Source organism: Eptesicus fuscus, chromosome 23 (genome assembly GCF_027574615.1).
Source record: "Eptesicus fuscus isolate TK198812 chromosome 23, DD_ASM_mEF_20220401, whole genome shotgun sequence".
Taxonomy (NCBI): Eukaryota; Metazoa; Chordata; class Mammalia; order Chiroptera; family Vespertilionidae; genus Eptesicus; species Eptesicus fuscus.
This window is the reverse complement of record NC_072495.1, coordinates 24,518,480-24,545,256: the sequence shown is the minus strand read 5'-3', so window position 1 is coordinate 24,545,256 and position 26,777 is coordinate 24,518,480. Positions and strand designations below refer to the sequence as shown.

General features: G+C 52.5%; 1 protein-coding gene across 1 annotated transcript in view; it reads right to left on the bottom strand.

Moving 5' to 3' along the window:
- Nucleotides 1-419: 419 nt before the first annotated feature.
- The window catches only part of ZNRF3 (zinc and ring finger 3), a 136,804-nt gene continuing 110,446 nt past the window's right edge, over nucleotides 420-26,777 (bottom strand). The window contains exons 3-9 of the mRNA XM_054712680.1: nucleotides 10,229-10,303; nucleotides 9,669-9,800; nucleotides 7,918-8,028; nucleotides 6,866-7,033; nucleotides 4,951-5,053; nucleotides 2,489-4,237; nucleotides 420-887 (exon numbers count right to left, since the gene is read on the bottom strand). Of these exons, the coding sequence (XP_054568655.1) occupies nucleotides 844-887; nucleotides 2,489-4,237; nucleotides 4,951-5,053; nucleotides 6,866-7,033; nucleotides 7,918-8,028; nucleotides 9,669-9,800; nucleotides 10,229-10,303 (2,382 nt within the window). The 3' untranslated portion in view covers nucleotides 420-843. The remainder of the gene's footprint in view (nucleotides 888-2,488; nucleotides 4,238-4,950; nucleotides 5,054-6,865; nucleotides 7,034-7,917; nucleotides 8,029-9,668; nucleotides 9,801-10,228; nucleotides 10,304-26,777) is intronic.

The window sequence follows — 26,777 nt, the reverse complement described above, 5'->3', positions numbered from 1 at the left end:
GTCTGTCCGTCTGTTTCTGCAGCTGGTAGCAGGAAGCCTGTGATCCTGCCCTTTCCCTCGGGATGACTCCGGGGGACAGACTGAGGACACGGGGCAGAATCATCCCTGTCGCACCTGGGGCTCCGCAGCAACGGCCCGGCCCCGCTCCCCCATCCCCAGCGGTGCCCAGCGGCTGCCCACGGGGTGGGCTGGAGGAATATGGCTTCGGAGACCCGACGGTTTGTACACTGGGATTTGCCATGAGAAAAGAGGCCGCATTGCATCGTTCCTCAGAGTTTGTACCCATATCGACGAGCTTTACTTCAAGTTTCTGGTTCATTTTCTAAGGCAGGCGTAGCCCTGAGCTTTTCGAAGGCCTGAGCTCCCTCCAAGGAGACAACAGTATCTACACATGATGTGGTTCAATTCACGCAGCAGTGATTTTTTGTTTGTTTTTTTTTTCAGCAAAAGTTGGCGGTTAGGGTTCTTTAAAATATATATATTTAAATAACTTTTTACATTTACATAAAATATCTTAAAAAAAAACAAAAGCCGAGAACTCAATCCCACACACCTCGGAACCCCAAGCACACACACTTTACAAAACAGAATAACATGTTATCAAAAGAGGCAAAGACTCGGAGAATTTTGTCTGTTGGTTTGTTAATGGGAGGGTTGGGGGGGGGGGCTTGCCACAAGGGGCTCACATTTTGGGTTGAGAAGGAGGGCTCTCTTTATTACCACTTTTGTGTGTTTGTCAGAGCTAAAAAAAAAAAAAAAAAAAAAAATTATTTTCTTTTTTCTGAAGAAGTCAGAGTTTGGAGTCTCCGTACAGTTCCCATCTCCACAGAGGGCCTTCCGGGCTCAGGCTCCTGTGCTGCCGCTGTCTGCTGGGCGAGATCTCTGTCCTGGGAGAGAGAGAAGAGCGTCAGGGAGGGAGCCGGCACCGCAGGCCTCGGGCACAATGCACAGGGGCCACGGGGACTTGGGTGCCCGTCCCCAGCACGCGGCAGGCTCTCAGAACTGACAGCTCACTGCATTGGACGGACAGTGCATATGGTAAAAGGCTTAAGCAGAGCTCCTCAGGCTGTGCCGAGAGAGCCAGCCTCCCTCATCTGGACCTATAGAACCTTCTGGAAGCCTTTAGGTAGCATGAAAACACATTGTTCAGAAGATGTGCATCAGGCACTGTTGCAGGCACTGGGGAGAGAAGGGGAGAAGACACCCCCTCACCCCCTCATAAGCTTACAGGCCTCAAAACAAAGTGGTTTTAGGTTGTGGTAACCTGGACAGGAAACGGTGTGAGAGAACTCAGAGGTAGCCGGAGGGAGTCCTTTACACTGAGATCTGGGGCAGGAGCAGCAGAGAGGCCTGGAGGCTAGAATGAGCTGGAGGAATGTCGGAGGAACAGGATGGAGGCCACAGGGGGGCTACATTTTCAAAACTCTAAAGGTCACGCAAGTCATGAAAGGGTTTTCTAGTGTCAATACATAGACTTATGTTCAAAAAGGACCGATTTGGCCCTGGCCGGGTAGCTTAGTTGGTTAGAGCAGTGGTCGGCAAACTCATTAGTCCACAGAGCCAAAGATCAACAGTACAACGATTGACATTTCTTTGGAGAGCCACATTTTTTAAACTTCAACTTCTTCTAACGCCACTTCTTCAAAATAGACTCGCCCAGGCCGTGGTATTTTGTGGAAGAGCCACACTCAAGGGGCCAAAGAGCCGCATGTGGCTCGCGAGCCGCAGTTTGCCGACCACGGGGTTAGAGTACCGTTCCAATACACCAATGTTGTAGGTTTGATCTCCAGTCAGGGCACACACAAGAATCAACCAATGAATGCATAAGTAAGTGGAACAGATTGATGTTTCTCTCTCTCTCTCTCTCTCTCTCTCAAAAAATAAAAATAAATTTATAAAAAAGAAGAAAAAAAACCCAAAGACCAATTCGGCTCCCAGGTGGAATAGAAGGCAAGACCCGTGACAGGAGACCACTCTAAGGTGCTGGATTGCCCTGTTTATTACTGAGACAGAACGTTTGGAAACTTTATAGCAATCTGATGATGTCAGCTGAATCTAACAAGAATTCTGGACTTGGATTTGACATGTCTTTCGCTGTTTCATTTTTCTGAGAATTCCATTTTCTGGACAATTCCCCTGGGGTTGAGAAGCCCAGGACGCAAGTGTGAGGGGCAGGGCGGGCTCAGGGTTAAACGGTGCTGGGGTTTTGGGTGGGGAAACTTGGAGCAGGGGGTTGCAGGAGAAATCTGAGGGGGCTGCTGTGGACCTGACAGGTTGGGGTGCTTGCATGGCATCTAGGGGGAGAAATCATGGGAGCAAAGGGCCCAAGGGGCCTGGCACTCAGGGAAGGGCTGAGTTAGGGGGTAACACTGGAAGTTATCAGGCACAGGTGGTGTTTCAAGGCAACGGCACAAAAGGAGCCCCTTTTGAAAATGACCGCGGAGAGAGAAGAGGACCCCGACTCTGGCCCACTGTCACCTGCTCTCACCTGCAGCCTCAGCGGCCGTGGCGCTGGACTCCTGAGTGTCCGGGGAGGCACTGGGGAAGCTGGCCCTGGCGGCCCCGGCCTCCTCCGGGGGGTGGACAGGTGGCAGTGGTGCCCTGGGCTGGCAGCACAGAACCCGCTCTTCTTCCTGGGCTGCTCCCAGGCTCCTGTGGGGCTGCAGGGCGTTGGGGCTCAGCGTCCCACCCCAGGGGCTGAGGCCACGGGTCCCTTGGCAGTCCGAGGGCAGGCCCAAGTCACAGTCCACATCCTCTGGAATGATGGGGATGCGCTGGCTCAAGTCCCGGGCCCCCGGGTGGCAGCTGGGCGGGGGCTCCTGGGCAAGCGTGTACTGCACGCTCACCGAGCAGTCCTCGGTGTAGCAGCCGCTGCCCCCTCCGCCGCCGTGGGCCACCTGCTTCTCTTCATAGAAGCAGCAGGGCAGGCCCTCATATGTCACCCCGTCTGTCCTGGGCAAATGGTCTGGGTGAAGGCCATACGGGCCCTGGGAGCTTCCCGGCGGCGACTCCACGCCTGTGGGGCCACAGCCCTCACAGAGGGGGGCGCCCAGGAATAAGGTGCTGCCCCCAGCCCCTCCCCCGCTGGGCTCCAGTGCGGAGGGCTGGGGCTCGCAGCAGCAGGCACATGAGGGCCCCTCACGGCTCCCCTTCCAGGTCCTCCTGAGGTCTGGGGCGGCCCCAGAAGCCTCGAGCCCCACTTCTGAGGTAGAGCTGTTGGGCGCCCTGTGCTCCAGGGAGGAGCTGCTGCTGAAGTTCATCTCCAGGCTGCAGGTGGACAGCTGGTCCCCGGAGGGAGAGGCAGGGCCCGGCCAAGGCTCTCCCCGCCCAGCACCTTGACCGTGGGCTGCTGGGAGCTCCTCGGGTGGCGGGGAGCCCTCGAGGTGCACGAAAGGCCCCCGGCCTGAGCTGCCCGAGCCCCCCACGTCGCTGGCGCGGCAGGGGCTCCGGCTGCGGTAGATGAAGGGGTCATAGTCGCTGCTGAGAGAGCTGCGGAAGGTGGAGCAGCTCCCGTACACGCCCTGATTGCTGACCTCGGTGCAGTCCACCACCGAGTCGCTGGAGGAGCAGTGGCACTGGCCGGAGCTGCTGCTGCTGCTGTCGCTGCCGGGGCAGTCGGCCAGGTAGCCGCTGCACACGGAGCGGTGGCCGTGGTAGCAGCTGAAGCTGGACGTGCTGCCACTCTCCAGGTGGGAGGGCGGGGCCATGTGCACCACGGTGGGGAAGCGCAGGCTGCCGCCGCCGCCACTCGGGGCGAAGGCACGGGACGGGCCCCGGGGAAGGAGGCTGGGCGGGGCCTGGCCCTCCTGCTCGGGGTAGCTGAGGCCCTGGAAGTAGTAGTGTTGGTACATGGTCTCATACTGGGAGAAGCAAGCTGCCTTGGAGAAGCTGCGGCCGCTGAACTTGGGCCGGCGGAAGGGGTGGGCTGGGGAGTAGGCTCGGTGCTCCAGGCCGCAGCGGTGAGGGGCCAGGGGGTGGTCCTGGTGGAGGGGCGGGTAGCCTCGGATGTAGGCGGGGGTCTGCGGTGAGTAGAGGCTCTGCTCCCCGTGCCGGTCCATGGTCAGCAGGGTGACGGGGTTCCCGTGGGAGTCCATGCTCGTCCTCGTGGGGAAGGCTGGGATGGCGTTGGTCCTGTGCACGCGGCCGGGGTAGTGCACCGGCAGGATCACCCTCTGCTGCCGGCTGCGCGCGAGGTTGCTGGTCTCCACGCAGACGGCGCCCGGGTTTCCCTTTTGCTCTGGGGAGGGGAGGAGGAAGCCAAGTCAGCGGGGCTAGAGGGACAGACGAATCGGGGCGAAGGCCGAAGCAGCAGCGTCGGTCACGTACCATTTGCCCATTTCACGCCCCTGCTCTGCTCTAAGCTGTCGCCGAACTCGGCCTCGCTGGCAGAGAATGAATGACCCGCTTCTCTGAAAGGCGGTCAACTCCCATCTGGGCTCACCCCCCACCTCCCCGCTGCTCCGCCCAACGAAGGCCCCACGGGAGTCTGCGGAGAGCAACAGGGCTACCGAGATGACAGGCACCGTCCCTCATGGCCAAAGGGCCACCTGGGGCGCACCCTGCAGTCCAGGCCCGCCGCCCAAAACCACGGTGACAGCAGCAGCCTCGCGACCCCGCCACTCCCAGCCACCATCCCTGTGGCCCAGGAACGACTCCGCAGTACCGGGCACGGGCAAGCGCCACTACTGTCATTCCCTTTGAAGAGACTGCGGGCGCCCAGGCCAGGACGCGGGTTCGTGTGAAAGCCAAAACTCAAACTCAGGGCGATTCTTCATGCCAGGCTCGCCTAAGCGTTTGGAGGCCTGGTAACCTCCACCACCGGAGGCGCCCACCCCGCCCAGTCCAGGTGGCCCTGCGGTGGTGGCCTTGCTCGCTCGCCAGCCTGCAGCAGGTGCCACACTCTCGCTAGGCAATGACGCTTCAGCAACGACAGAGGCAGGTGACAGTTACCTATGATGTTGTGCCGACAGTGGGGGCAGGTGTGGTGCTGCAGCAGCCATGGGTCCACGCACTTCCTGTGAAAGCGGTGAGTACAGGGGATAACCCGCAGCTCCTGGGAAGGGATGGGAGACACACAGCCTGAAGGCAGGGCCAGGGAGGGGCAGCTCTGCCGTCAGCCCTGCACGGGCGCCTTCCTGTGGAGCCCGGTGGGCCCCAAGGAGCCCTGCTCACCGGGGCTCCCTCCCAGCCCCCTCCATCTCTAGCTACAGGTGGGCCCCTTTTCCTGGAGTCAGAGCCCACGCAAGGGTGCTAGGGAGAGGGAAGCGGGCCATCAGCGAGCCCCGCCCATGGCCCTTAGTGTTCAGAGAAGAAGCACAGAGAAGCAGGCTCCTTTCTGGTCGCTGGAAGATGGCACATTCATGCCAAACACAAGGGAAGACCAAAGCCACGTGCTACTGCGGATGGGCAGCTCGGATGGGTAGCCAGACGAGAGGGCTGGCTACACCCTGGGTCCTTCTGCATCTCTGGGACAGCGGCTGCCTCCGGGTACTCCACTGGGGACGTGCAGAAAGCAGCCTGGGATTCGTGACTGACAGGTGGGGCAGCAGAGCTCTCCTGTCCTCTCCTGGGCCGGATCCTGAACAGTCACCTGGGGGCACGTGGTGTATAACTAAGCAGCCTTTGTGGAGAAGAGGGGATGGCGTTTTCTGAGGCACAACCACCTCTGGAGTTCCTGAGCCCAAGCTCCCTCCCAATCTGCTCATTTACTTTGTTTTTCCATTCTCCGACCAGCTCGATACAATAGTATTCAAACTAGTACCTAACGCCGAGCTTGACCTTGGCAAGAGTTCTACATGTATTTCCTCACATAGCCTTGTGATCGCCTGGAAGGTAGGTCGGTCCTGGGCCCGTGTCCCCAGCGCAGGCACAGAGCATGAAGTCATCTGCCCAAGATCACAGAGCTAGCACCCACCTGGGCCAGGATTAGAACCCAGGCAGCCTGCACGCAGAGACCATGTGAGACTCTGTTAACGTAAAGGCCTCTGCAAACACTCCTCTTTCCTCCAACCGTCTACACAGCAGTGGAACACGCTCATCAAAGGAACGTCAAGTGCCTGCAACTGATTCTGAAGTGGTTCACTCCCCCAGTGTGTGGGCATGTATGCCTCAGTCTAGAAAGAGATTAAGCAAACATGGCAGAATAGCGACCATGGGCGCTTCTAGGTGAGCGACACGGGACTCATTGCGTGATTCATGTAACTTTCCTGAAGGTCTGAAATTTTCAGAATAAAAAGCTAGAAGGGAAAAGGGGGCATCATATCCCTTGTCTCTCTAAGTAAAAACACCAAACGATCCACACAGCTTTGTAGGAGAGATGTGGATCAAGTTAGGTCTCAGAATTTTCAGAAGAGCAATTCTAAAGTTAAGTCAACATGTGAGAATGTTCTTATAACCAGACATTTCCTTGGCCTCCCATATATTTCTTTGAAACAAAAAAAAAAAAATGATTTTAGAGGAAGAGGAAGGAAGAGGGAGCGAGAGAGAAACATCGATGTGAAAAAGATACATCGACAGGTTGCCTCCCACACGGGCATCACACCTGCGACCTTCCGGTGCACGGGATGACGCTCCAACCAGCGGAGCCACGCCGGCCAGGGCTGGCCGTCCACATATTTCTGATCAACTTCCAGAATCACCTACGTTCAGCGGGATTCTCTGGAGAGAGTGTCTCTGTCCGTGGCCACCCCCTTCCAGGGGCAAACAGCGGTGAGAAACGTCAGGCCATCCCCTTGAGACCTAGACCCTGAAGCCCTTCTGCTCCTGCAGGGCCGTGGGAAGAGACACGGGACCCTGTCCTTTTCAGTCCTGTGCTCCTCGGCTGACCTGTCGACCCCATCCCCCTGGGCCCAGCCTCTGCCGTTACCTCTCCGTCGATGTACTTCTCAAGGCAGATGGCACAGTCGGACGTGGAGCTGCTGCTGAGCGTGTCCAGGGCTCCACAGCTCCCCTCCCGGCGCCCCTTGTTCTTGGAGTTGAACTTCCTGGTTTCCATCTTCTCCAGCGCCTGCACAGCCAGCCTGTTCATGGAATTCTGCGTGGCAGAGGGTGGTGGCCCGTGTTAGGGTCTGGCACGTATGAACGGTGGGAGTCACCCTCAGGGCCTCGGCGCTCGATAAACCAGGATAGGGAAATGCCAGTCTCTTATCAGGCCAGAGCAGACTTTCGGGAAATCACTAAAAATTCAGATGGCCACCGCCCAGATGTGCCAGGCTCCTGAGTGTCCATGACAGCAACCCAGGCTTCCCCCCGCAGAAGGACCCGCAGAGGTTTACTTCAAGGACTTGGCCAACTGTGCAAGTCCCTGCTCTCTGCCAGGCTTCCTCCCCTTTGCCCTGAAGAAAGTTCTGGGGGCAAATGAGACAGTGTGCGCGAGGGCTCAGCACTCGGTAAATCAGACGTGCTCGGCAAACACCAGCCGCTGTTCTACCGAGAACTTGGCGATGCTCCTCCCAACAGACTGTCTGCCACGGTCCCCCATCGCTCCCCCCGAGACAGCACGCTTAGCCTCTCATCACCTTCCACCCCCAAATCCTTCCTACACAGCCATGTGCCAGCTGGGGCACCAGAGCGCCTACTCTGTTTATTGAGAATGACCTGGAAAAGCGAGGTAGATTCAGCAGGTGCGAGGCAGGGCCTGAGACCCTGCATTTCCACCAAGCTCCCGGGTGATACTGCTGCTGCTGGTGCCCAGATCCAGGCTCTGGGTTCCACATGAACATTTAAACATGTCTTTGGGGAAATGCCTGGGCTGGCAACACCCTTAACGCTCGGCCTTTGCAGGACCGGGCCTTTTAGAACAGAGAGGACACGGCGCTGTGAGCTTTGCGCTAGCTTTTCTGTCTTCGCTATTTCTAGGCCACCGGGAGCGGGCAGGGCGGCTGGCACCCATGGGCACGGGCTGCTCGGAGGCATTACCTGACTGCGTCGCTGTTTCAGCTTGATTTTGACAAGGAGGATGAGGCAGACCAAGGAGACCACGACAAAGAAAGCCAGGAAGATCCCCATGTCGAAGTACTCCGTGGGTTGCTGGAACAGAACACAGACACAATGAGTCACCGCGCTCTTCAGCCTCAAGTTCGGCGCACGGGCTGTGTTGGCTCAAGTCGGAATAAGGATGGGGCAACTGGGGTGCACTCCCCTCCCCATTTGCAGGGAACACCTGGGGTTCTGCTAACATGCACGCCGGGTGCTATTCAGGCCCGGGGCAGTACCCTCCAGTGTCACCAGGGGGAGGTCTCAGCCAGGTCTCCTAACAGTTCATAAAGCCGAGCTCCCAGTGGAATAGTGCAAAGTTCGCTCTAACCGGTAGGAGAGGTCCTTCCAAATAAACACAAATATCACATTTTGGGGACAAAGGAATGAGTGTCATGTTTTGAGGGAACAGTGATTACTAACCATATAATTAATGGTTTACAACAACTCAGAAAATTGTACGCTGCTTCCACAAATATCAGCTTCCACTACAATGAGTCATATTTACCAAAGTGCTCTTTTTTCCTTTAAAAAAGAAGCCAGCATGTCAGCTCTTCTGCAAACTCCCTCTGGTTTGAGTTCTTACCTTTTCCTCACGTCTCACTGCCTCCTAAGACCTTGAAGTCACCTTATCTAGGACATGCCTTTAGCCAATAGGAATCGAGTTTTGCTAATTGAATGCTGCAGGTATCCAGATATGATGTGCATGGAAATGAACCATCCTAGAGTGAGTATCCCAATATTTGCGAGAAGGAAATAAACCAGATATGGGGCACCTGTCCCAGGTCCCTAGAATCTTCAGAAGTTTAGGCAGAAGATGCCAGACAAGAGTTAATGGTCAGCAGTGTCAACACCCTCAAAAGGGAAGCCTTCAATACTATTCATTAACCACCTACAAGTCATGAACTTCAATCCCAGTTGACAGCTAACTTTCCAGAATCAGTATCAGTTAGGGGGTTTTAATAATGCTACTGACCCCATGGAAGAAGGAGGCATGGGCTTTCCCTTCTAGTCTAGGTCACATGGAAGAAGGAGACGTGGGAAGCTCAGTGCTGAGTATTCCTCCCCTTCAATCCTCCTCAGCCAGCCTTTCAGAGGGAGACGGGACAGAAGAGAGAGAGGAGTTCCCCAAGAGGGAACACTGGGTGGAAGCGACCAGCCAGATCCTGGCACGACTCGGCTATTTCTGGTAGGGCTTTCCCAATCCCCTCTAAAGAAGCATGCACGCCAAAACCGGTTTGGCTCAGTGGCTAGAGCGTCGGCCTGCGGACTGAAAGGTCCCAGGTTCGATTCCGGTCGGGGGCATGGACCTTGGTTGCGGGCACATCCCCAGTAGGGGGTGCGCAGGAGGCAGCTGATCGATGTTTCTCTCTCATCGATGTTTCTAACTCTCTGTCCCTCTCCCTTCCTCTCTGTAAAAAAATCAGTAAAATATTTAAAAAAATTAAAAAATTAAAAATAAAGGAGCATGCAGCCGTTACTCTACAGCAGTGGTCGGCAAACTCATTAGTCAACAGAGCGGCAAACCGCGCCTCGCGAGCCGCCGTTTGCCGACCACTGCTCTACAGGAACCTGGGGTGCATCAGCATTTGATCGGGAAGAAGACAGGAGGAAGAGCCCAAAGCCTAACGGGAATAAAGGCTCAGCTGGCAGCAGAGCAGGGGCCGGGCGTGGCGGCTGGGGTGGCGGCTCACTCGAGGGGGCCGGTGCTGAATCCTTGCTCGAGCCACTTTCTGCTTGTTGACGATGTTCATCAGCTTGATGGCATCTGCGCCCTTCACGTACACCACCGGCCTCTTGAGCGGGTCTTCCTGGCCCTGGTTTAGCTAAGGAAGAAGAGACGCTCCCGGTTAGAAGACGTGCTTACTGTAAGGAGCAGGAGAGAGAGAGAGAGAGAGACAGAGAGAAAGGCTGGAGGAAAAGAATACGAAATACCCGTTTGGAAATCACCCAGCTCCTCAAGCATCACTGCCCTGGAGCTCCCAGACGGCAAGGCTGAGGATGAGGCTTGTTCTAGGCCGGACCGGGCAGACTGAAGGCCCAGAGGGTCTTGGGAAATGTCCCCTAAATCCCAACTCTCCTGGCTCTTAACCCCTCTCCATAGTCTTGCCCTGAGTATGATGTCCCAGCACGGAGAGCTAACATCAGCAGACAATGCCACGGCCCCGAGATGAGGCGACATGACTGTGACAAGCCAAGCTACCCAAAGGCAGCTTTGGGTAGGGTGCCGTGCTGGCAGGGTCCGAGGAGTTACCTGGTCGATAGCCTCGGGGTTTTCAGACACATCGAAGATGACGGCAGTGGCTCCCCGCTGCACGGCGCGCTTGGCCTGGCAGAAGGAAACAGAGCAGGTTGGCATTCTGGGCCTCTGACCTTTCCTCTCTGTATACACAGGGGCAATGCCACCTACCTTGAGAACAAGATGCGTTAAGACTGGGTGAAGATAAAACAAACGGGGTACTCAATCAACCTTTGTCTCCCCGGTCCAACCTAAACATGCAAAATAAACTACAGACCAACGACCTGCCCCGTCAGCATAAAGGTACTGGTTTCAGTGTTTTCTGCTATGAGCACAGAGCCACTGGCAACCAAAGCAAATGCCTTTGGTCCCTCTCTTGTGGTCCCTCTCCCCCCAGGTCACCCGGCACGGCAGCTGGAGCAGCCTGCGGAGCGTTTCTGAAGGCGCCTCAAGACGGTCCATTTTAATAACGGCCACCGGCCGAAGACCTCGGGAGACGCCGTCCGAGTGAAAAGCGACGAGAAATCGTCGTAAATGGGGATTTGGAGCAGTTGGCTGCCAAACCTGGCTGCACATCAGAAGCCACTTGGGAAGTTTGTAAAGCCGATTTCCTGGCTCAAACCACAGAGGCTGATTCAGCCGGGCTGGAGGAAGGCCCAGGAAACAGCTCTAAAAGTTTTCTGAGGGATTCTGATGACTTAACTACTTGGGAAACTATTGATCAGAGAGATGAGATTAGAATGTTTTAGGAACAAATGAGAAGTGCTGAGGTTCTTTTTTTGGAAAAAGGACTCCTTTCCATCCCAATGTAGCTTTTCATTTTATGTCCAGCTAAGTGGACAATGGGTAGATGCTATAGAAGAAAAAGACATAAAGCATAATCTCTGCATTTAAGGAATCTGAATCTTGTTAGGGAAGTAAGACAACCTCTAACATGGGGCGGGGTGGCGGGGTGGAAGAACCAAAACCTCCTATAAGATTCAGGGCACATATAAGAATCAACCAATGAATGCATAAATAAGTGGAACAATAAATCAATGTTTCTCTTCCTCTCTCCAAAATTAAAAACAAACAAACAAACAAAAAGAATAATCACCCTATATAGTTGCAGCGTAAGAAAGCAACACTGGACCTAACTGGATGAGGTGGCTAGACCAATGGCTCTGCCAGCCCACTAGAGGGCAGACTTACCCCACCTTTTCAGAACAAGTCCGTTCCCTGTGCTTTGTACTCAACAAGCAGGACAGTGAAATCCTCGGGGATACTGCCAAGTCCTCTGCAACTTAACAAGTTCGGGCGCTCTGGGTGCTGAGCTGCCGAAGCTGTCCTAGTTCTGCTCGGGACTCTTTCTTGTTGATCTGAGACTCAGTGTATCTGAATGCATCGAGTCTCCCCTGCCACTTTGTCCACCCCACCCCATCTCATCACCACCCCGCTGCAGTCGGGAGTGACCCTTAAGGAGCTATTCCAGGTTCTACTAGAGATAGAACCCACAACCCGGGCATGTGCCCTTGACCGGGAATCGAACCCGGGACCCTTCAGTCCGCAGGCCGATGCCCTATCCACGGAGCCAAACCGGCTAGGGCCCAGTTCCAATCTTGGACACTCAACTGACTGACTGTCCAGAGCAAGGGGGAAAGAGCTGGAGTTGTCCTATCCCCTGCCTCCAGCAGGAGAGGGCGTGATGGCTCAGACTCCTCTGCCTGAGGCCAACGGCCCGTGGACCCCAAGTCAGTCAGTGCTTGTGTCTTCTGCTCAGGCGGCGTCCCCGTCCCTCACACTCTCCCAAGACGTCGAAGCGCCTCGAGGAACAGCACGGAATACGAGGTAATAAACAGGACCTCTCATTCCTGTACTTGGCTTTCATTCCACCATCAAACACATCAAACAGCACCGGAGGGGAATGAGCCTTCAGAAGCATCTTGATCGGGAGCACCCAGCACCCCCCGCTTTGATGCTGGCGCACCTGGAGAGGCTAATGGCTGTGGGCGAAAGCCTGCAAGACTGGGGCCCTGGGAGGCGTTCAGGCGTCCCAGCGCCACAAGAGCGTGGCAGTCTCGGGGCTTTGGAGGAGAGGCAATGGCCCACTCGGGCAGGCACTCTTAAAAAGACATTTTCAACATCATCTCGGAGGGCTGGCCAGGCTCCTGGTTTCTGCTTTGAAGAGAGCCGGTCAACATTAAGGTGCTTAAATCCCATTTATAGCCTAACCTCAGAAACAACCAGGCTCATGCACACGCGATCCAAGCACAAATATTTAGTTTGAGAAAATGATAATTCTCACAGTTGACTTAACTTTAAAAGTCATGTTTAATGTAAGCTGCTTTTAAATTAGGCCTATTTCCTGCATATACCAGGACTGAGCAGGGTCCTACTGGGAACTTGCCAGTTAGGAACCGGCTCAGGATTTAGAAGAGGCCACAAAGAATCCCTGTTTAGAAGACGACACATTTATTATACTATTCCCAAAGCAAATTTAAAAACACAGGACACTGCTTGGTCACACTTTCCCCCTCGCCACGTTTTCAGTGTGATTGATGACACATATTCCTTAAACCAGTGGTCGGCAAACTGCGGCTCTCGAGCCACATGCGGCTCTTTGGCCCCTTGAGTGTGGCTCTTCAACAAAATACCACGGCCTGGGCGAGTCTATTTTGAAGAAGTGGCGTTAGAAGAAGTTGAAGTTTAAAAAATTTGGCTCTCAAAAAGAAATTTCAAGCGTTGTACTGGTGATATTTGGCTCTGTTGACGAATGAGTTTGCTGACCACTGCCTTAAACCAACCTTCCTAATCTTAGATCGTTTACCGATTTACCTAGTCCAGCTGGGTTAGACTATTTTAAAACCAATCTACACCATAGTTGGGAGATTTTGATTGCCAGAAACCCGATCTTTTATAACACCCAAAATTCTCAAGATAAGGCTGTTTCAAAGACAGGATGGGCAAGATGCCCTGATGGATGTCGCTAGGCGAAGGTCACGGGTGAACTGGGCGGCGGCGGCCGAGGGCGGTTACCCTGGACTGTGCACAGAGGGAATGGAAAGAAGAGCGCGAGGAGGGTGTGAGTAGCAGGAAACAGGTGGGACGTCTCGGCAAGTCCTCCCAGAAGCAGCCCAAGGCCTTGCCTTGCTGACCTCCGCATGCCCTTCCCCTCGACCCCACCCACACAGGTATTTGTCGCATCTTTCATCAGCTCTGCTGCTTTGATCGGGCCGGGCAGGTCCGCACCAGCCAGCGGGGTGACCAGAAGCCCAGCAGCAGAATGTGGAATAAAAGGTTGTCAAGGTTCTTTATTTACCTTTCCCGGCCTGCAAGACCCGAGGCTAGACAATGCCCACAGCCACTGAAACGAGGATCAAAAGTGCAAACATCTGCACACGGGAGGTTTGTCAGGCACACAATTCCAAGCCCTGGAGGACAGGGTCCGACCGTGCTTGGCACTTACTGGCATGAAAGGCTCCTGCAGAGAGTCAATGCGTGTTTACTCTAAACGGACGGAAGCCTCCTGGGACCACACTCTTGGGTTACTGCTCCCTGAATGTGGATGTGGTTTTCCCCTGAGGAAGTGCTTCTATCCATCTGATTCTTTTTAAAAAATATGTTTTTATTGATTTCAGAGAGAGGAAGGAAGAGGGATAGAAATCAACGAGAGTAAAACATTGACTGGCTGTCTCCTGCACGTCCCCACCAGGGACTGAGCCCACAACCCAGGCATGTGCCCTGATCGGGGATTGAACCATCACCTCCTGGTTCATGGGTCCGACGCTCAACCACTGAGCAACACTGGCTGGGCTGGGCTGGCTGATTCTTAAATTTCCAGACGTGAATGGGGCATTCTGCTGAGGATATTCCCGTTACCACCTTGTGGACGGGAAAACTTGGTCTAGAGACTAAATCAGTGTCCATTAAATTTAGGAATTCCAATCAGGAACGGATCTGGCACTCTCTCCGTCTACTGAGACTTGGTTTTGGGTTTGGTCCCACAGTATGCTCACTCCTCAGAGGCCCTGTGCACACACCCCATTTTCCACCTGCTACCTGTTTCTTTGTCAGGCACTGAATATGTTGTCCCCAGTGTCTAATCTTTATTGTAAGAAAATTTTGACAAAATACCACCTTAATAGGAAATAACCCAAGAGATTACTAAAAATGTCCTTTGTCCCAAACTCCTGACCCTGGGGAAAACCAAGGAAGCTGGAGTGTAACTGCTGATATGAAGACGTGCCTTCAGCCTCTCACAGAAGTTCTGACATACAGGCGCTCCAAGCAGATTCTTTTTTTCCCCTCTATTGAATACAATTTTGGTTGCTGTTGGGTTTTTTTTTTGTACTTATCATAAGCTTCCAACAAGTTATTAAAAATTCATTGTAAATATTTTAAAGGCTGTGATATATCCCTTCACATTAAATCTACTTACTCGTGTTTTAGATACTTGAGCTTTTCCAGATTTTTATTATAATTAACGCTACATTAAATAAATCTTGGCTTACATTTTCAGTTTCCTTAGGATGGAGGTCCAGGGCCAAAGAAGATGAAGATTGCTAAGAATCTTAATATAATCCACATAGGATTTTAATGCCCCTCCGTATTAACCCACATAACTCAATTTATCTGCAGTAATGACAAGATAGGATGGCACCGACAATATGAGACAAGTTTATCAAGAGATTTAACTTCTGGGTAAACTGACCTGTTGGTAAGTTGGCTGGGAGAGGGAAGTCAGTTTGTTAGTAATTCTGCACGATACTTCACACGCAGAAAGATAACCCAGAGTGAAGTATAAGTTGATCATAACCTATTCTACTGATTCAAGGTCAAGTTCATGTGTGACCCCTCCCCTAAGACTGACAAGTACTTCTCTTTAGTTAAAACAGCTCTTATTCTTTTCTGAGCTCTAGTATCTCTAAGGATTTCTCCTCTGCTCACCACTTTCTGGGATGCATTTTCCGCCAAAATATGACCACCTTTAGTGTTTTTGCTACTTATAAAAGTAGTATGTGCTCGATGGGAACATTTTAATACAGCAGGTCCTTGAATAACTTCATTTTGTTCTAACATTGATGAGGAAAAAAAAACCCCACAAAACACTGATTACCAGCTGGGGCCACTGTGTGGAGTTTGCATGTTCTCCCCATGTCTGGTGAGTTTCCTCTGGGGACTCCAGTTTCCTCCCACATGCCAAAGGCGTGCACATGAGGTGAAGTGGCGTGTCTACAACATGATGTGTGTGCCCTGCAATGCATGGTGTCCTGTCCAGGGTGGGTTCCCCCCACCTTGGGCTCTGAGCAGGCTCTGGCCACCTGCAACCCTGAAGTGGAATAAGTGGGTTGGAAAAGAATTTTCTTTTTATTCATCTTTCTTAATGTTTATTTCAAGGTTTACTATTAGAAGTATTTCAGGTCTTTCTTTGGAAGTTGGGTGGTGTTTCTGTGACCAGGAATATACTGTAGGAACTTAACGTGTGTTTATATCCATTAGCCTGTGGTCCTATGGGTTTTGCCATCTGTTGTTTGGCTTAACGTTGCAGTTTCCAATTCCCTATGGATGACATTAAACGAGGACTTACTGTGATTCTGACGGTAAAAGAAAAATCCTTCATCCTATAGCCTAGTTTTTAAAATTTTAATTTAAAAAAATCCTCCCTGGAGGATATTTTTTCCATTGCTCTTTTAGAGTAGAAGGGAGGGAGAGAGAGAGAGAGAGAGAGAGAGAGAGAGAAGAGAGAAACATCGATGCAAAAGAGACATCAATTGGTTGCCTCCCACACGAGCCCTAACCAGGACTGAGGATCGAGCCTGCAACTGAGGTATGTGCCCTTGACCAGGAATCCAAACCTCAACTCTTCAGTTTGCAGTCCGATGCTCTAACCACTGAGAAAACCGATCAGGGCTATCCTAGTTTTATAACAGTGTGGCTTATATCCTTCCATGTTTCTTTTAAAGCCATACATTAGCAGGAATAAAATGCCTATGTATAGACTCACATAACAAAATAACACTTAGATATTATAAATTGAACGTATATACTGTTCTGTACTCTATTTCCCCCCTTAAGCTAACAATTTATTCAACAATATTGATGTAGAAAAATGTTCATTCTTCTTACCAGCTACACATATTACTCCATTATATGGTTGTACCAGAGTTTAAGACTTTCCTTCTGAAGGCATTAGAGGATTTCTAACTTCTTTTTTCTTTTGTACCAAATGACTTTATTTGACGGAATGGTACAAATGAAAGACAGGAGTGGATGATGTGGTCCAAGTTATAGAACTCCAACATGCAGCACTGCTTTGGTGACCAGTCTAACAGTTCACCATTATGAACGGCGCTGTATTTCTATTCTTATACTTACCTTCTGGTGGCATCCATCCTTAAAATAAATAGCCACAAGAGGTCTTGCTCAAGTCAAAGGGCGTAGACATCTTGAATGCCTCACCTTGGTGCTAGGCTAACCTGCCCTCCGGGTCTAATGGAGTCGGGAGGTAGCTCTGACCAGTCTCTGTGCCCCGTAAAGCCTCCCAAAGCAGGCTGCCCTGCGATTGTCTACACCAAACCAATTAACAGAGTAGGTGGGAACGGAGTTTGATTCTATGTGTAGTGCCACTTAGGAATTTATGTAACAGCAGTAATTAACCAGTTACTGTGTGTGCGAGGCCCCGGGGGTACATCGGGCAGTGAGCAGCAGGGTGGCAGACTCTCTGAAAAGGCCAGGGGGGCATAGGAATAGTCTGAGAGCTTCGTTCCATGGGCAAACGAGTGGGAGATTACAGCCCTGGGGTCACTTAGCCCACATCCCTATGGGAGCTTTTCCTCAAGGAGGATCGGGGGAGGACAGATTTTCTTGGTCAGGGTCCTTCGAGAAATGCTGCACATTCTCGAATTGTTATCCCTGACACAGAGCACGTTAGTACCCTAGAGGCTCTTTCTCCCTGGCAGCCCCAATTTTGGGGGACACATGCTTTTAATAGCAACTCCTGTCAACACCCTTCCCCCCATGGGAGACGTTTTGGGACCCAATGCATGTGCTACATGGTACACTAAGGTTAGAGGAGTATCACCCCCCAACTGTAACTCACAGGTAGGGAAGACAGGGATGTGACGGAGACCTACATTTTGATCTGGAAAACAATGTATAAAGAATATATACATCACAATTTGAACAAGATGGTTATTGTTATGAAAACACTCAATGATACAGTTCCATCTGCCAAGTATTTAAGAGGGCCAACTGTGTGCCGGGCACCCCAGGAAAAATACAAGCCAGGACCTTCTAGAAGTGTCTGTATTACACACACCCCTGCTGCTGTCCTGCAGGGAGAGATCTTGCTTAGCAATGAGTGTGCTGAAAAGTCTCTCCCCTGCTTATCCCACCAGGAGTTCACTGTGGCTCTCGTCTGACATGCTCCTAACAGTGTGACCCAAGGTGGCAGAAACCACGATGGTGGAGAATCCAAAATGGCGCCAGAGTCCCGGGGCTGCTTGGTTCCTATGACCCGGCATCGGCATTTTGCTTCAGCTTGGGTCCCCAAGACACGTCTGGGTCGTGTCTTGCTCAGGCTGATATGGATGCCTGGGGTCTTGCAATGGGCCTCCCCTTCATCCAATCCTTACCTTCCCGCAAGCTGGACTCCCTCCTCAGGGGACTGTCCCCCTCCCGAGGATGGAGCGGGGCAGGTCAAACCAAAGCCCTCTGCCCTCACCCCTACACTCAACTGCTTACCATGTTTTGCTGATTCCATCTTCCAAATCCATCCACTGTGTGTCCATCCCCACTGCTGCCACCTGGCTAGGACACCACACTTTGCAGGTGACTCACAACATCCTCCCGTGGGGGTTTCCCTAGCCCACCCCGCCTGCCCCCCAGGATGGTCTCCATTCAGTGACAGAGGGTCCTTTCTCAGTCACCCATCTGACCGGTACCACGCTCCTTGAATGACTCTGCACTGCTCTTAGGATAAGACGTAACCTCTCCACTGCTTCTCATAAACTTGACCCTCCAGCTCCCCAATCTAACCAGGCTGAGCGTCTGTGAGTTCTCTGACCTCCTGCCTCCTTCCCACCGAGGGACACACTCCCGACCCCAGACCAACCCTGGCTAGCCTTTCCCTCTTCTCTCACCTGGCTCAGGTCTTATTCCCTCTGCACTGTTACAGCGCCTGTGGCCTGACTCTGTGCCCCGCCACTGCGGCTCTTATGACATCACATTGTAATTGTTGAGTTAAAAGTGCCTCTCTCACCAGAGGGCAGCCAATGGGTCAGACTTCTTTCCTGCTGAGTCCCCAGCACCCGGCAGAGGGCCTGCCACAGGGTAAAAGGCCAAGGAATGTTTGCTGATTAACCTAGAAAGGACCAGCCTTTTGCCCTCGGGGTTAGCGACAAATACCCTGGGCCCCCTGACTCTAAGCTCAGACGATCACTCCGGGCCACCTGGTCTCCTTTGACTCTGAAACTGAGAAAGTCCATTCTCGACCAGGTCTTCTTGGAACTCAACAAGGCCTGCATTTCCGATGCTCAGGATTTGCTTTCTTATTAACCAATGCAGGTCTTCCGCTAGAGTGTTTGCTGCTGGGCCTCGGATTGGTGGCTGGTTCTAATGCAGATGTCACTGTCTCCAGGCAACTTTGGCCCCAGCCACTAAAAATGGCTCATCCCGGTGGTGGATCTTTATCAGGCCGCAGGCCTCTGTGAGCACATCTTTGATGTCAAAGCTCTTAGAAAACAAGTCTGTGCACTTGCAGCGTTTGTTCCCGACACTCTCCTCTCCCCGGAGGGAGGAATGCAACCCCCTTTAGAACTCTCACCAAAGGGAAGCCGACAAAATGACCACCCCGGGCACAGCCACAGGAACCAATGGCACCAATGGCATGAGAGGCGGGATTTTTTCCTTTCCTTCCATGATCGCTGCGGTGACGACCTAAAAGGCTCATGGAGTCCACCTGAGAAAGATGGCCTGCATACTGGCCGGCCTTCCCCAGCTGGGGTGAGGATCTGGAGCGTGGCTTTCTGGGAGAAGTGGGGGCAGATTCTCACCCCCAAACTCAATGGTGTGGGGCAATGCGACCACCCCACAGGCTTGAGCGGCACATCCACCTAAGGCCTGAGCCTCCTACACGTCGCTGCCAGGAATGCAGGGCGCCAGTAACCGGCCCTGCTCATGCTGCCACCGCGGCAGGGCCTGCTCCTGTGGTCAGGGAGGGGCAAGGGGCTGTGAGACCAGCCAGCCAGTCCCAGAGACCGGCCACGTCTGACGCCCATCAGCCCCTCCTGGCTGGTCCTCCCGGAGTCCAAACAGTGGGGACTCACAGGGTCCCTTTATGCCCCTCTCTCCGGAGGCTGCTAAGTGGGTTTCAAACCTCCCCTCCTCCCTTTTTCCTTTCCTCCACTCCCATCTTCTTCACCTCGTAGTGACCACCCAGGCACCAGACTCTTGATCTTTCTGGTCAGCTGCTGTTCCCTGAGCATGAGTCACTGCATGACAGGGAACGCTCTTGCCAGGGACAGGGGCTTGTAAGGCCCCTCTCACCCAAGCCCTGTTTTCCTACAGAAACCTTTCATTCCAAAGGAAATGAGGTCACACACCATAGCACATGGGTAACCGGTGAGAAAATCCCGGTGCCCAGAAGGGAGCGGGTGTCGGAGGAAAATGGGAGGGGAAGGACCCTAACGCGCACAGACCACAGGGGAACCACCTGCCACTCCGGAGGGCTGTGTAGGGAGGGGGTGCACTCAGCTTAAAAAATAACCAGGTTTCTTTTTTACCAAACCAAACCTGCAGCGCATTTGCTTAGTTCACTTTCTAATCCACTGCCCAGAGGGGATCAACACACCAAACAGTTGCAGAAGAACAGGGGGGGCGCGGGTGGGGGGGTTTGCTGGGTGGCCAGGCGGTTTCGCTTTGGGGGGGGGGCGGGTGAAAGGAGGTGGGTTCAGGGTGAGGGTGGGTGGTGCAGCCCAGTCCGCTCCACTGGCTCCTCGCTCCGGGGCTTGGCTGCAGCCCGGCCTGACCTTCCAGGTTTCCCTGGCAGAAGATCAAAGCGCTGAAGCCACAAACACGGCTCAGAACTGGGAGGCCCTCGCGGCCTCCCCCCAGGGCCCCTCCTCCCCTTCCCCCCCCTCCTTCCCCCTCCAGCCAGGCTTCTCCACGCCCCCCAAGGTCCCGCCCCCTCCACTTCCCCCCGCCCCCCAGTCCCTTCCCCACCCAGTGGGGCGGTCTTTGGGGGCGGGCTCCCATCCGGCCTTCCCTGACCCGAGCCGGCCGGCCGCACCCCTCCCACCGGGGGAAGGTATTTCTCGCCGTAATTAAAGTCATTAAGCCTCCGAGGGCTCCTGTGGGCTGCAGGTTCTGAGCTCCGGAACGCAGATGATGCATGCTAAGTCCTAGTTAAGATTATGCTGATCTATTTCGGAGACATGTAGCAGCGAGAATCCAGCGGTTAAGTTAGTGGTTAGGGCTGCCGAAGTTTAAATAGTGTTATTCTCGAGCCTTGTAGCAGCCTCGCTTAATTTCTCCTAATTAAAGGAGCCCACAGAAGTGGCTGCACTCCACAGCCATTGTCACGGCGCCATCCCACGGGCTGGACCCTTTTCACCATCGGAAAATACTGGGTGTCAAAAGGAAATGCATTTCCCTAGATCTTAATCTTCAACACAGACATTTAGACCACTTCCCCCAAATACAAAGATCCTCTTTGTTTGAACACCTGACAAGGAGCACCCAAATCCCAGGAAACCTGTCCTCGCCGCCTCGCCCTCCTCCCCACGCCACTGCTAGGGGAGCCGTCGGTTGTTTCAGAGATGCCCGCGCCAGGAAGGGAAACTTTTGGAAGACCCTGTTTGTTGCTATCTTGAGTTGAATTTCCAGAAGTCCCACTTCAGGCCCAATTGTATAAAGTCGGCAATTAGAAACTTCAAAGAGGACCACCCCCTTCCCTTCTCTGCACAGGGCAGCGAACACTTGTTTAATTATAAACAAGTGTTAATTGGGTGGCGGAATCGGGCTTCACAAGGAACAACAGTGCCGAGGAGTCTGAAGACCCTACAGGAGCCTCCCTTTTGCCCCGAGCGGTGGAGGACAGGCTCCCTTTGAGGGCTGAGCCCCTCCCGGCTGGAGCCATCGAGCAGGGCAGCCTTGGTTCTAAGCCTTGGCCCACTGGGAGGCAACTGGGGAGATTTAAAAAATACCCACGCCTGAGCCCTGCCCCTAGAAGTGATGATGTCATCTATGTGGAATGGAACCTCGGCAGCAACATTTTTCCAAAAGTGTCTCAGTCCGTTTGAAAATTTAGGTAGGGCTGAGAACCACTGGGCCCCAAACGGCGCAAAGCCTCTGGGCTTTCCCGGGGTACTGACACATGCAGGCACCCCAGCCTCAAGGCCAAGGTCTGTCTACCCTTCTTGGGAAGAGGGGTGTGCTGCCAGGGCAGTCTGCCCCCAGAAGGATGTCCTGGAGAAGTGGTCTGCAAGCCAGCACGGGGTCATCTTGGGGGAACTCAGGGAACCCCGGGAATGGTTTAGAAAGGGGCTCCCCCCGCTGAACTCTTCACTGGGGTGGGTCAGGAGTTTTAGGAGCAGGGCCTCCCTTGCCTTGTCTTGGGGCAGTACTGGTCCAAAGCGTCAGACTCCAAGAGGGGAAAGTGCTGATTATGTACCAGGCAAGGCAGTGCTTTCAAATGGCACTGAATCTGCACAGCATCTCTGCAGGCAGGCGAGGTGGCGGCGATCCCTACTTGACAGCTGGACGCTCAAGAGGTGACGTCACCCAGCCATGATGTAGAGGTGACATTTGACCTCAGCCTCTCTCCATAAGCCCAGGCTAGAGAAAACTCAGGTTATCCTAGGGGTTTCCAAATTCAAGCATGATGGAGATGTGTGCACGTATAGAAACATGAATGCTGAAACTCCAAGTATTTTCATCAATAGCTTATGGAAGTGTTGCATTTCTCAGTCTGACAAGGAAATTCCAGATCGCTCTTATCCTAACCCATTTGGACTCTCATCTTGGAAACTCCCTTTACCAATGTCATGCAGCTCATATAGTCAACATCAAGAGGGTTGGCAGCGTGGAAAGTTTTCTACTTTTGTCCAGGATCAGCTGCTGAAAGCCAGGTCTGTTTCGTCTGAGGCTATTTCATTCAAACAAGTTCTATCCATTGCCATTTTAGCCAATGCAAGCTCACAAACAGTACAACTTTCCCTGGGATACTTCTTAAAATTCTATCTAGATTGTTTAAAAATGGTCCTCTGTGTATCCTTTTGTATTGACTCCTTGTATCTGTGACTTTGTATTATTAGTAGAATATAAATCTCTTTTTTTTAAAATATATTTTATTGATTTTTTATTTTTTTTTTTTTTTTTACAGAGAGGAAGGGAGAGGGATAGAGAGCTAGAAACATCGATGAGAGAGAAACATCGACCAGCTGCCTCCTGCACACCCCCTACTGGGGATGTGCCCGCAACCAATGTACATGCCCCTGACCGGAATTGAACCTGGGACCCTTCAGTGCGCAGACCAACGCTCTATCCACTGAACCAAACCGGTTTTGGCAGAATATAAATCTCTTTATTTCATAACAAAATCATTGATAACAGAAACAAAACCAAATCTCTCTCTATGCCTCCCTCACCTGCTATTCTTATCTGGGTGCAGTTTGATGATACCCCTAACTAGGGTGAGCTTCAGGAAGAAAACAGCCTGAAGGTGACCTGTGGATAGGCAGGCCAACACAAGTTCTTTTTATTTTTAAAATATATTTTTATTGATTTCGGAGATAAAGGGAGAGACAGAAACATCCGTGATGAAAGAGAATCATTGATTGGCTGCCTCCTGCACGCCCCCAACTGGGGATCAAGCCTGCAACAGGGGCATGTGCCCTGACCTGAATCAAACCAGCAACCTCCTGGTTCATAGGTCGACACTCAACAACTGAGCCCCAAGTGCTTTTCAGCATGGCCATGGGGGTTGGGTAGGGGGAGGAGCTGTCACCTCACATTGCTTGGGCTGAAGTCCTGGCTCACCTTACCCAGCAGGTGTGGTGACCTTTCTGTGCTCCCAGTTGTTCACCAGTCCGATGGGATGATGCTAAGAGGAGGTATTCTCACAGTGGTTGGGAGACTAGATGAGAAGATGCCTGATTTAGGCACAATCTCCTTCCTCTGGATACAGCATGCGTGTCTCCTCTGGGCACCTGGCCCTCCCCTCACCTGTGTGAGGACAGGATTTGTCTCTTCTCCAGGTCGGAGGGCTGAGGCATCCTGCCCGATCCTTCCTGCAGGCCCAGTTCCCACAGAGAGCAGCAGGCTCTCAAGAGTCACAGTGACTCCACCTTCTGCAGGGTTCTGGAAGTTGATGAGACTGTGCTGTACTTCATATACATACAGAACATCAAGTTTAGGGCAAGAAATGATGCCATGGCACAAAACAGGAAGAAGGTGGTCATGGCTGTCACCCCAGCAGCATCTGGGAACATCCTGGGGAGCTTTTTAAAAATGCAGGGTCAGACCCCTCCCTGGAGACCGAGGGTGGCTGGGATAAAGGTGGGCCTGGCCTCTGCCGGTGTGAAAGCTCTCTGGGCTGATTCCTAGGCAGTGCCAAGACGAGCAACCACAAGACCAAGCCCTAAGGAGGTCAGAGGAGAGACGTGGCCGGGAGCGGGCTTCCTAAGCCCAACTCATCAATCCTTGTTCCTCCCGCCCAGAACTGCCAGAGTGACTCCTTTCTCAGGTACAGTACTTTGTTCTAGAAAACCACTTCACACTACTCTAACTCCTACTTAAGGAAAGCCCTTGTTAAAAAGAAAAATATGCTTCCAGGCAGTAAGCAACTGAGGCTCTGATGGTGTCTGGTTGTGGGAATGATACCCTCAAAGCAGAAGCTTGGGTCCCTCACAATTCTGGAGTCTGGGGGTCGGCCCCTCGCATGGCACCTGGAACCCAGCAAGTGGCAAACGCTACAGGGCACAAATGCTGGGGGGCGGGGGGGGGGCTGTAGGCACAAGAGCCATTGTCTATCCCATATGGGGCAAGATATTGGGGTTCACAGCAGAGGCTCCGTGGGCTAGGCCTTAGGCTGCAATGATATTTGGACTCCACAGGGGTCCCAGGACCTTGAACAAGGGCAGGACAGAGCAACAGAATGCAAGTCCAGAAGTCGTCTGCGATAACAAGATGATAAACATTTCAAAAGATGGGAATCTGAAGGGCACCATTTTCAAGTTTAAGTCCCATTTTTCTTCACAAAACACACGCTTTCAAACACTCTCTGAACTGAGTTAACCAAGTCACAAAACTTGGATGCCAACAGCTCAACTAATACCCACTTCTCTGTAATAAGTCATGACAGCTTTTGCCCTTAGGAACAATTCTAGTGACAGGGACTGGGGATGCCGGCTGTAGCAGCTGAGATCATAGGTTAGGCTTTTAAACATGATATGAGTTAATCCCAGAAAGGCCATACTTCAGTGTTTAAAGAACAAACCCTAGCCGAAACCGGTTTGGCTCAGTGGATAGAGCGTCGGCCTTCGGACTCAAGGGTCCCGGGTTCGATTCCGGTCAGGGGCGTGTGCCTTGGTTGCGGGCACATCCCCAGTGGGGGGTGTGCAGGAGGCGGCTGATCGATGTTTCTCTCTCATCGATGTTTCTAACTCTCTATCCCTCTCTCTAAAAAATCAATAAAATATATTAAAAAAAAAAAAAAAAAAAGAACAAACCCTAAATCCTATTTCTACAGGCCAATGAGTTGAAGGCCATGATGAAACTACACTCTTATTTCTTCCAAGTGCATTCCAGTCCTGGAACTCAATAAATAGCCATCACAATGGTGGTGGTGATGCAAGGGGGAGGAGAAAACCCCAAAAGGCACCAGGCTAGCCTTCCTGAGGCCGAGAACGGGCATGAGCTGGAGAACAAGATGTTCTTGGGCATCCCGACCAGGTGTCCGGACTGTAGCAATAGCACTTCCTGCTCCCAGGTTCACAGTCCCATCCAGGCCCCTCCATCGGGGCTGCAAAGCAGCTGGGGGCAAAGGGGCGAGTTCTCACCTGTGCAGAGTGAGCAACCTACTGGTTTAGAGGAACGAAGTTAGACCAACAAGGAAGACAAATGGATCAAGAGCTCGAACTGTGTGAGACCACCTTGAGAGACGCTCAAAAACAGGTCTGGGAAAGATGAGTTTGGAGGAGGAGGATGTGCGATATGGGCTGGCATGGTCAGGAAGGGCTTCATGGAGACCAAGCTGCCCTAATGAAGGGAAGGCTGGCCAGGAGCTCGGCTGAGGCGGCAGAACTCTCGGACACATCCCAAGTGTCAGAAGGGAAGGGTTCCCAAAAGGCGATGCTTGGTGATTGGGCATCATTAGTCCACTCCCGAGGCCATCATATAAACACTCACTGCTATTTGTTGACTCGCTGTCTTTCGGTAGCAGCCAGCATGCCCACGGGTGAGCTTCTGATACACAGCATCCAAGCGGCCCCTGTGGTTTACGGCCATTTTTGGATCACCACCTGAAATTTTATTCTCTCGGGATGGGGTTTCCTGACCCCTATGCAAGGTTCAGTCTGACAGCTGGGTGCTTCTAGGCAAAAAGCTGAATTGTAAGTGACTGTCCGTCCCAGGATTTGTTAATTCAGCACACTTACTGAACTCCTATCCTGATGGCAGAAGCGTATGCTGAAAAGACCCAGTCCTAAAAGATCTAGTCTCTCTCCTCAAGGAGCTCCAATAGTCACACTGGAGACCCTGTATGCACAGCAAGAAATACTCCTTGAACGGGGCGGCAGGTGGGAGGGAGACAGAGAGAGAGAGAGAGAGAGGAAGAGAGGGGAGAGGGGAGAAGGGGGAGGAGGAAAGGTACTTGCTGACAGAGTACATGTCTTCACCTTACGTCAGACCTCAACTCATCCCGTGAATGGCACACCTCAACAGTAAAAGCGTGCTGCCTCGGAACCCTCACTCAGCAAATATTAAAACATCTACTCAATACGAACACTTACATTCAACAACAAGTATATGGGCAATTATTATTTCAAGAAGACAGATTAATTTTAAAGCATAGTTTGATAGCCTTTAATATTGCGGAAAATTGAAAATAAAACCAGTTAATGACTTTAAAAGTCATTCCTGTGAAAGAGACTAGAAGGGACGACGACGAACCACAGAGGTGGAGCTGGGCTAGATCACTTCCTCTGGTCAGTAACCGGTTGGTGATGGTGTCATTAAGAAAAGGACTTCTTGTTAAGGAAGACCTTAATCCCAGGAAAAGGAAAGAGTAAAAAGGTTATATTAAGGGAATCAGGGATAATCTCTATCAATTACCCAGAGCCTTTCCTGTTGGGGAAGTCTCAGAAAGAACAGGAAAAGAGCTGGGTCATGATCCAGGTGCTTACCCTTTGTTTTATGATCCAGGAGTCTGGCAGTCTGGTTTGCGGGGAAGAGGAGACAGCTAAGAAACCACAGGTGCTGTGTTAACCCCCAGAACACGCAGATAATTGGAGAATATGCCAACACTGGCTCAAGAGCACCCAACCATCATGAGGGCATGGAGACTGGCTGGCATCATGTTGAGGCT